Source organism: Vigna angularis, chromosome 2 (assembly GCF_016808095.1).
Source record: "Vigna angularis cultivar LongXiaoDou No.4 chromosome 2, ASM1680809v1, whole genome shotgun sequence".
NCBI classification, from domain to species: Eukaryota; Viridiplantae; Streptophyta; class Magnoliopsida; order Fabales; family Fabaceae; genus Vigna; species Vigna angularis.
In genome coordinates this window covers 35511479-35523206 of record NC_068971.1, presented here as the reverse complement: position 1 = coordinate 35523206, position 11728 = coordinate 35511479, and the positions used below count along the sequence as shown (strand labels likewise).

The 11728-nt window shown below is 27.8% G+C and overlaps 1 protein-coding gene across 1 annotated transcript; it reads right to left on the bottom strand.

Moving 5' to 3' along the window:
* Positions 1 to 542: 542 nt before the first annotated feature.
* On the bottom strand, positions 543 to 3881 carry LOC108327854 (protein DETOXIFICATION 21). The gene is made up of 8 exons (XM_017561577.2): positions 3510 to 3881; positions 2894 to 3432; positions 2631 to 2717; positions 2495 to 2551; positions 1224 to 1462; positions 1020 to 1138; positions 834 to 920; positions 543 to 753 (listed from the first exon to the last, which is right to left on the bottom strand). The coding sequence occupies exons 1-8, from the start codon at positions 3765 to 3767 to the stop codon at positions 670 to 672; spliced, it is 1470 nt and encodes a 489-aa protein (XP_017417066.1). The 5' UTR covers positions 3768 to 3881; the 3' UTR covers positions 543 to 669.
* Positions 3882 to 11728: the final 7847 nt, after the last annotated feature.

Genomic DNA, 11728 nt, shown 5'->3' with positions numbered 1-11728 from the left:
AATGTCTTTTATGTTAGATACGAATAATCTTACTATCATCTAATTTGTTTATAAAATTCAATGTAAAATCTTGTTTGTAAGGTGATGTTTAGACTCACTTATAAACTATAAATTAACCTTATCTTTAATTGACACGAAACTTCTAACAATACGTGTAGTAACTAAAAACACGTTTTTTATTCACAGAAAAATTATATTTAATGTTATTTGTTGGATATCCATAAGAAATATCTACAAATTTTTATTTTCATGATTATTACATGTACTTGTGAATATTTATATATATTTTTAAATTTTTAAACCATAAAACTATTTAAAAAAAAGTATATGAAGTTAATTTTTAAACCATAATTAATATTTTTTTCATTAATAATTTTATTTGAATTTTAAAAAAATTCAAATAAAATTCATTAATAATATGTATTCCTGGTTGAATACATATGATACGTGCGTGTGATGTGTGCGTGCGTGTGTGATATATGTTTGTTAAAAATCGCAGTTGTTCAACTATTGATTCTCCATTATTTGTATAAAAACTGGTGTAAAATGAAGCTGTTCCAATTTTCTTGATGTAAAAAGACAACAACAGAGTCTTGAATTTATATGGGAAATCAATTGAAGTATGGTTTTAACTTTCATTAAACAAAACATCAAAGTTAAATACAGAGTTTAGCTAGATATGGTTGGTCTAGTGTTTGGTTCTTCGTTCTCCACCAATGTCCATTTGTTAACACGATTTCGAGCTAGCTCTACCTGTGACATTCATAAATGAAAACCTTAATTCCACTGCACATGGAAAATCAACAGTGATAAGCAACAGAAAAATCGATTACCTGCTTGTCCCAGTTGGTTTTCAATGTGATCGTAATAAGCATCACGGTCTGAACAAATGTTCCAAACAACATTCCAATCCAAATACCCTACAATTAAATTTTATAGAATATGATATAAAAGTTTGAATGATTGCGTGAGTTTGAAAGAAGTAGCTATGCATTATTTGCAGAAGATGAATGAATTACCTTGACATCCAAATGGAAAAAGTGATCAAGAAGCACTCCAACAGGAATACCAATAAGATAATAACAGCCAATGTTTACATATGCAACAATGCTTTGCCACCCAGCTCCAACAGAAACTCCTATTCATAAAAACATTACAAGTGCATCAGAATAATCCACATTTTACCATCCTTCAGGAAATTAAATATAAGAAGAAAAGAATACCAGAGAGCACAGGTTGAACACTGTTCATCAAGATGGAAAATGAGAGCAATGGTGATAAATCACCAACTGCATTAGCCACCTCAGGGTCTGTAGTGAAAATATAAGCAAGTCTTTCCCGCAGAAACAGGAACATCAAAAATAGAACGAATCCAATCACAAATGATGTCAGAACTGTTATCAGAATGGAAAATTTTGCAGCCTTTGAACTCCCTCTTCCAAGCTCGTTTGCAACCCTAACACTGCACAAAATCATCAATATCAACCTTATAAGTAGACTTTTCTTATAGATTTTTTACGAGTTTTGCTCTTAATATTCATTGTACCGTGTGAGTGTTCTAGTTATTATGATCTAATTTTAACCTATAATATCTTACATTAACTTAAACGTATTAAAATATATTATAAAAGTTTACTAATGGGTAAAAAAAGAGTTAATAACATAAACAGATAGCACTTAACATTTTTTTATACATTGTCGTTATATATATATATATATATATATATATATATATATATATATATATATATATATATATATATATATATATATATATATATATACTAAATTTTAATTGACAAAAAAATTTCTATTTATAAAAAAATTTATTTTTAATTTAAAATAAAAAAAATTATTTAAATATTTTTACTTTTAAAACTTATAATTCATAATATATGAAAATATTTTTAATAAAATTTGATAAACCTTTACATTAGCAAATTCCATATATATATATATATATATATATATATATATATATATATATATATATAAACGGTTCAAAGCTCAATAAAATTATTGATTTAACTCTAAAAAAAATTAATATTAATTACTTTAAGCTTTTAAGAAAAAAAAAATCTCAAAATACTTGAAAATAAATTTTAAATAAAATAATTATATATTTTAATATTGATTTTTTCCTATGTCAAATATGTTTATACGTAATGCGACAATAATAGTTAGTTGTAATAGAGTGATAATGACGAGAGAATAATAGTTATTTGTAATACAGTGATAATGGTAGTTAATTAATAATTTCTTGATATTAATAATGAAAACATCTTTATAAAAAATAAAAATACTATATTTTTCAATGTTAAATTTACAATAAAAATGTTTAATTTTAAAATAAATATAAAATGTATGCAATTAAAGAAACTCATTTTAATTATTGTTTTGGTGAACATGTTATGTTTTAAAATTTATATTTAGAAACTAAACATAAAAAGGCAACAAAAAGAGAAAAGAAAAGTTTAAAAAGAGAAAAAGGTACCCAGCAGCAGCAAAGAATCCAAGAGCTATCATCATTTCCCATCCACTGATGTTGAGACTGCACAAAGTGATAGAAATATACAATGTTACTATCATTAAATAAACTGAACAATAAGAACAATCAGATTTACAGTTACCATATGGCCAGAGCATCAATGGAAACTTCTGCATTTTTCATGTTGCCTGTAAGAAGAATCAAAACTGTGTTGTACCAGATCTCAAGACTGTAAAAGAAACCATAGTCAGTGATATATATCTTTTATGATTTCCTTTTCTGCAACATAAAGTTAGCAGCACTCAAGAAAAACACTAATCAAAACTTGCTTTTTTTAACAATTTTGACTTTTGAAATCAGAAATTATCAAGTGAAACTGGTTATGAAAAGTGGATAAAATCTTACCATAACATAGCCCCAGAAGAGAGAGAAAGTTTGATAACAGGCCAAAGATCTTTGAAGGCCAAGAATGAGAAACCTTTCCATGTGTCAGGGCACTTGGTCATGATAAACACAAGCTGGCCAAAGTTTGGAATCCAATATGCCAAAAGTGTCGATGTGAGTGCACCGTTGAGCCCAAACTTGAACTGAACAGTTAGAAGCCATGACAGGAAAACGTGCAATGAAATTGAAACTGCTGCAAGGTAGGCAATGATCTTGTTCTTGCTCTGTGATTGCAGGAACATTTGGCAGGTGAATGACACAGTGAAAGAAAATATGATGCCAATTGACCAGAGAGAAATGCTTCCAGCAACTCGAGCAATGGTTTTGTCTTGGCCTAGAGCCTCCAACAAAGGGGTGGTGAAGATGTAAATAGGAAGAAGGAATATAGAGGCCATGAACAACACTATCCATGATCTTTGAAGATACACTCCAAGCATGTCATACTTTCTGGCTCCATATGCTTGACCACAAAGAGTTTCCAAAGCACTTGCCATGCCAATCTACAATTTTCCATTTCAAAATCTTGGATTTCACTTACTAGCCAAAGGAACAAGATGAAGAGAAAAGAAAGACTTACCAATACCCCATTTGCAAACCTGACTAGAACAGTCATAACAAGAGCATATGCAGCTAGTTCAGTTGAACCAATATGGCCAATGAAGGATTGAGTAACAACCACAATCCCAAAAGTTGAAAACCTTGTGAATATGGCAGGACCTGCTACCACCCACATCTTCTTGCTTTCTTCCCATACCCTTTTCCCCACTGACTCTTCCTCTTCCAAACAATTCTCCTTTTGCTCATGCAAAAGCTTCTCCTTTACCTCTTCTTCCATCTCCACCAATCTACTATGCTGCTGCCAATCTTCTACTCACATGAAACTCATTCACTCGTTATATTTTAGTTTTTTTTCTAAGTCCAGGTAAGACTAAGTAACACGTAATTTTAAAAGACAAAGTATGTTAAAATCCACAACGTAAATTTAAGTATGTTAAAATTCACAACGTAAATTTATGTCGCTTGATTTAATAACAAAAGGAAATTTACGTATATTGAATATTATCTATGAAATAAATGTAAATTTTGTCTTTATTTTTATCAAATTTGCACCACCAAAGTTACATCTACTTCTACGGTAATAGACGTAAATTTATATAATAAGACATAAACAAAGAATCAACATCCTATGCTTAAATTGAAGGGGGACCTACTTAAGACCATTTGCCAAGACACAGTAGACTTGTCCTGTGTGGACAACAAAACATTAAATTACAAGCTGCCACGTTGTTTGTCAATAAATTTACCTTTCCCATCTTGTTGTATGTTTTGTCTGTTTACTAGAGTTGACCCTTTTATTTTGTAAAAGACGTAACAAAGAGCCTTATTTTGGAGGGAAGAAAAGGACTTCTTGTGAAATTATTATTAATTATATGGTCTCTATGCAAAGTATAGTTTTAGCAAACAGGACCACGACCACCCTTCCAATAGTGAGAAAGTAATCAAAATAAATATATTTGGAAGCAATGCGTTTTCAATCTTTGTACTTTTCACTGAATATAGCCAAAGTCTCTGTAATTTTATATTGATAAGTTCGATTTTTAAACTTTAAAAGACACATATATAAATTTAGAGATGTACAGAGTAAAACAGATTAAAAAAAATAAAAAGTTCATTCAAATAAATAAATAAATAAAACAAGAAGTTTTTGGATTTTGCTTTTTTCTTCTAACGATCGAATTGTTTCTGTTTGAATTTTTAAAATCCAACCAAACTAAATTAAATCATACCATGTCTTCCATATATTAATAAATTATACATTTCAACCTTCTACGAGTTTCTTTTATTTCACTTTACCATAGACTTTGTTAACTCTTCATGATGGTACTATTAACTACCTTATCTCACATAACTTGTTGTTGCATTTTTATCTTATATGGATTGATCTTTAAATTCTCTATTCGTATTTGTTTTTGTTACACTATAAGAATATATAATTTTGGATAATGATACTTTGACAATATATTTTTGACAACATTTTAACACTATCTACGTGTTATTCTGTTATTGGTCTATGTTGGTGTTTATGATTATTATTATTGATTTTGGAGTAATTTTGAACCAATCACAGAATGACACGTAGATGATGTTAAAATGTTGTCAAAATGTTTTCAAAGTATCGTTATCTTATAATTTTAGTTTTTAATAATATTAAATACTCAATCTTTTAATTCAATGAGTTTATTATTTCATAGATTTTGAGCAACATATTTCTTTATTATTATATTTTAAGTTAAAAGATGAGAAGAAAGAATACATTTTTAATAGAAAAATTTAAAACTAAAAAAATTAAAACTAAATGATTCAAATAATTTTGTTCTTTCAAACTAAATGAAACCAAAGTGTACATATTATTTTATGTTTGATTTGAATACTTATTTTTAATATAGAAAAACGAACTAAAGTATACCGCGAACACCGTATATAAATTTATTATTTTGTAATTTTAATAGACATGGTGAAATTTTAGAAATAAGGGATCAAATTCAAAAGAAAGGAGATGTGGCCATAAAGAGATTGGAACGTGCACAAATATCAAGGAGGTATATTTTATTCTGTTGAATACCCATATGGTGTTCCAAAGTTTAAATTGACAGATATTAAACTGTGTTCATACAGAAAGAAAGAAGCAACCTATTATTTTGACCATTTAATTTCTTTATTCTTAAAAGGTTTAATTTAATATTTTAATTTTTAGAATGGTTATGGTGCTTTTTTTTTTCTGTTCAAAATGATAATGTTTGTGTTATAAATTTAAAGGATCAATTTGTTGAATTTTATGTGACTAATGTTAAAATTTGACTTTGATCCTTCATTTTTCAAATTATTCCGTATCCTTTTCATTTGATTGAAACTAACGTGGGGGAGTTTAAATTGGCAAATGTTGACAATTTAGAAATGTTACTAGTTAAATTCGATAACTTATAAATGTAATCTATTATTAGTGTTACTTTAAAAGTAAAAGATAAACCTAAATATACGTAAACAATACATATAACTTTACAAAATATATTTCACAAATACATGTGTTTTAAGAGAAGGAATTTTAAAATTCGAAAACATAGTCCGGATAAAGTGTTGTTAATATTGCTGGTGAGACTATAAATGTTATTTGTGTGATTATCAAATTTACTAAACAACTAAAAGCTAAACAAAGTAAGCTAATAAGAATAAATTAATTGATAAAATTCATATAACTTATTTAACCATTATAATCAAATATACTTATTTCTTATTGAAAACACTAAAAAGTATCAATAAATACTCAAATACTAGACTTTTTTTTTTTGGAGAGTATATTAAATTAAATCTTTGAGATTAATATAGTTAAAAAGTGAATTTTAAGTTTAATCTTCATGTCGAAATATATATATTTTATGGGTGAGATTAAACATTAATAGATGATTTATTGATATTAATTTTCTAAAACTGATTTATAAGGAAAGGTTTCTCTCCATTTATATATTTTAAATTAATATTATTTTTAATTAATATAAGACTTTTATCAAACACACTTATTATATTTTAAAGTATATATATATATATATATATATATATATATATATATTGAATTCTTCAGATTAATTTCACTTCATAGTCATATAAATAGGATAACATGATAATTTCTTGTACATGAATTTAGTTTACGGTGAACCTTCATCCCAACACAGATGTTATTAGGAATCTTCATAAGATTTTTATCATAGTAGCTTAAAGTTTAAGATTTGATGCTTTCAAGATTGAAGATTTTATGTTTCCAACAATACATTGATGATGTTGTATTTCTTAAAGAGGTTGATTTTGCATTTGATATAAGGTTTGGATTTTTGTGTGTTTAATGTGTTATAAGTGATTTATTTATCATTGGTATTACTCTGGTTGGTGAGAAACTCGTTTGGAAGAATTTTAGCCTCTCTTTTTCTTTTTTTACGTATGTGAAGTTCTATTTTAATGTATTAAAATTTTTAAAATGTTATTAAATTTGTTTGATTTACAAAGAAAAACATTTAATTTATTAAAATCACATGCTTATATCTTGCTCGTATAAATATTTTAAATGACTAAATTGAGGATTTAATTGATTAAAGTTACATAAACTTGATAATTGAGTGTTATCAATCCATTAGAAACACATTTTAATTTTAATGGATTAAAGAGTTGTGGCAAGTCACCAAGTTCTATTTTAATGTATTAAATCATATTTTGATCCATTCAAACTAACAACTTTATATAAGAGTTATCTCAAATTATATTTGGGAAATCAATTTGGAAGAAATTCTAAATCATTTTTAAGCCTTGAGATAAGAGCTTTATTGGTGGAAAAATGTATTTTTGAGTTATGCCATCAAATCAATGATTTTAAATCACATTGAAGTTCGTTGGTTCTTTTCTTCTTTTTATTTAGATCTAAAATTTGACGGAGTAATCATGCACATTTTTATGAGTTTTTTTTAGGGTGCTTTATTCTTAACTAGGATGTTGATAATATTGCTTCCAATAAGGTTTTACTAGTAGTTGTAAAAAGTTTTGTAAGGTTAAAGATCTTGATGCACTACATGAAAAAACAAATTAAACATGATTTCATACAAAATAAAAAAATTGGACCTTTTAATTCAGTACACATACTTAGAAGATTTGTCAGTATTTGAAAATGTTAACAGGTCTCAAGTCATATATATATATATATATATATATATATATATATATATATATATATATATATATATATAAGATTTTCAAATTCTGTCACATTATAATCGATTATGTTATTTATGTAATCTGTTATGTTTTCCTTTCTGTTTAACAGATTATCCTATGTGTGGAATCGATTGCTTTATTTAACTGTCGTAACAGATTGGGCTATTTATGTAATGAATTAGACTATCCTTTTTGTTTTAATCGATTATCAAAATTATGTAATCGATTATTTCAATATTTAACCATATTAGTTATCCATTTTCCATCCTTAACAGATTATCTCACTTATATAATAGATTATGGTTTTCTTTCTGTTTTAATTGGTTATTTACTTTGTATAATTGATTATAACATAGAAGTTTGTCCTTGTTAGCTTTTTAAGTGATCTAGCTAAATCTAACATATTATATACTTTATTTAATCAATTATTTATATCGAAAATGAGATTTTTCATTTGTTTTAAACATGAATCATTCAACATTAATGGATTCAATCATCTAGCACACACATGTTAAAGATATAAACAATTGTTATGTCATTTTGTTGTGCCAGAAACCATTATTAATATTTTAACCATTCATCATCAAAAATAAAGATATAAAGAGACAAAACTCTCCCTATCAACAACCTCCATTTCCACCTTTAAAGCCCTAGATGATGACGGTTGAACTCTTCTTTTTGTCGCTAAAAGGCCAATAAATCAAGAACTTCCCCTTAATGTAAGATAGGAAAAAGACTTGGGATCAATCCAATGACTTGGTTCTTGTTAAGTTCTAAATTTGTGTAGCTATCCTAAATTAAAAAGAAAAGAAGAATGCAATGAGGGAAATGAAATTTGAATGAATGAATGAATAATTTTGTGTAGTATTTAAATGCATATGCTAAAAAAAAAAATCAAAGCAACTACAAAATCTTAGATGCTTATAACAATGTATCTTATGATGCAATGCAAGTATAAAAGTCTATTATATCTTAACAATGCTTAATATGAAATTAGAAAGCTAAATGAAATGTATGCACATGTACAATATTTTTATCGCTTCTAGGATTGTATTTTAGTGCAAAAGTTTCTAATTGCAATTAGGCATTAGAAAAGGATTAAAAAGCAATTAGGCAAAGTACAAGTCTACTTAAACAAAAAGGAAAGAATTGTGTTTTTATTTTGAAATTGTTAAAAGAACAAGAAACAAAATTAAACAAAAGACACATTTATCTATTAAAATCACCAAATTAACTACATTTTTACAAAAAGAATACCTATTTCTACATCTTAACCAAAAACTACCCTAATTCTAAACACTTAAAAACTAAAAGCGACTAAAAATAGATTTTTACGCAAGAAAAAGATGGAAAAGTTGAGAGCTATCAATGATGCATCAGAGGACATTAAGGTTCGACTACTATCATTATTTGTCTCCTCCTGCTCTCGAGTGATGAACTTCTCCCACAAGATATTGGCAATAGAGAAAATTCTCATAAACTTGGTGCTCAACTAAGGCAATTGAGCCCCCTATTTATAGCAAAATTTCACACCTCTTTATTTCAACCCTTAGATCTCTTCAGATCTGGCACCTAAGAGTAATGACTATTCACCATCCTCAACGTTGCTTTATTTCCTATGCAGCTTGATAACCATTTACCTCCCACCTTAAATCAATCCTAACAATTCATCATTATAACCTCTTCGTCCTTACATTTCTCGAGGCTAGAGAGCTATTATACCTATAAAGGTATATATAACTAGGGATGGCAAAAAAATTCGCGGGTATGAGTATCCGCAGACAAAATTCGACGCGGGTAGTTATTACCCGCGAATATTTATTACCCACGAATAACGGGTAGCGGGTATTTTAATACCCGCTTTTAAACAGGTCGGTGTGAGTATTAAACTATCTGCCCCACTAGTACCCGCTACCCGTAAAAGATAATAAAAAATATTAATCTTTATTTTTTAAATTAAATTTAATTAAAAATAAAATTAATTTATATTTTATTAGGTTAAATTTAATTAAAATTAAATTTATATTTATATTTAATTTACTTTATATTATATTATATATATATATATTTATATATTTATATATATATATATTGTAATTTTATTTAAAAAATGTATAAAATATTTTTTTTTTAATTTTTGCGGGTATCCATGGGTTTTAAAGTACCCGCAAGTATTTTCTAAGCTGGTATCTGTGCGGGTAGCGGGTTAGTTTTTTTTTTTTGCGGGTCGGGTTGTGGGTAGGCACTATACGTGCCCAACCCGACCCTTTGCCATCCCTATATATAACCAGAGAAATACAAATTTTCTTGGCACGTGACCACTACGACAAAGACTGAAGTCTAACATGATGGCAACATTTTACAAGACTTCAACATTGAGCGAGTTAAGTATGGAAATCTATTGTACTGTTAGTGACCAAACATCCTTCAGACATGTCAATATATACTATATAACCATTTCAGTATATTTCAACTACTTATACTTAAGTGTACCCAACATGCACTGTCTGACTCATCATTATAACAAACCGACTATATACATATCAGTCTGCTAGTTACATAAGCAAATTGATTAACTAAAGACTAATTTAGGTAATTGACCACATAGATCATACTCATTCATATTAAAAAAAGTGCATAAATAATAATATAAATAGCACAATTTACAATGTAACAATTACTTTTTTCATTAATTACCACATTTATTGATTGTAGAGACACTGATTTGAGTGTGAGAGTATCTTTTACAGACACAACCCCTACTTGGATAAGAAAGGACAAGCACCCTTGAAAAGTACGAATACCCTTAAAGTTGGAGACTAGAAATGTTTGAAGTATTTGTTAAAGTCTTTACAAGATATATCTAACACTGTAAAAACAATTTTAAACATCAATACATTTGACTTTTTTTCATAAACCATCAATAACTTCTAAATTTTTAAATTTTCTAACTTGAAACATCTTCTCAACTTTATTTAAAAGAAACATATTGACTTTTCTTATATATAATATTGTACTTCTTTAAGAATAATAGAAAAGCTCACTTAAATTAAAAAAAAAAAAAAGAATCTCAACTTATTCTTAAATATCTTAATTCACAGAACAAGAAAACATCCTACCAACCTAAACTACCATATATTCCTATAACTATTCTTATCTCATGTATGTTATAAAATCCTTACATACAAGTTCAAAAACAAAAGAAAAATTACTATGAATTGTTGAATATAGTGAAAAATTATGTATGAAATTAATCTCCCTTGTGTTGAATATACACATAGGGTATTGTATTTATAATAGAAGAAATATGGGTTAAGGCCAAAATATAAATAAAGAATAATAACAAACTAACTAAAGATAAAAGATAAAGATAATGTATCTAACACTGAAGTTGGTGCATATAAATCGTATATATCAAGCCTGTTACTAATATAATTAATAAATACTTAGTGAAAATATTTGATTCTACACTCGAGTGACACCAAATTGTTAATGATTTGCAAAAATGACATAGAAGATGAAATACCAACTCAGAAGACTCTCCCTGAGCAACAAATCTGAGAGATTGTTCCATGTAAATCTCTTCTTGCAAATCGTCGTTGAGGAATGCATTGTTGACATCCAATGAATAAAGAGCTCATTGTTGAAGAGCTATCACGACTATAAATAAACTAACAGAAGTCATCTTTGTCATGAGAGAAAAACATATATGGACGACTCAAATGCAACAGTGACAAAAGGGATGTCAGAAGAGAAAACAACAGAAGAAGTCATGGTTGAACAGGAGAAAGAAACCTTAAAAGTCCAAGATTCTCTAACCAAGACACCTGAAAAAGGAAAGAGAGCAACATCAATGCTCTAAATAGCTGTATGAGAGGAGACGTGACGTACAACCACGTACAACGAACTTGAAAGAGGAAAAAGAACAACATCGATGCTCTTAATCACTATTGAGAGTAGACGAGACGTGAGACCATGGACGACGAACATGAAAGAGGAAAAAGAGTGAACTCGACGCTCTAAATTGCTGCTTGAGAGAAG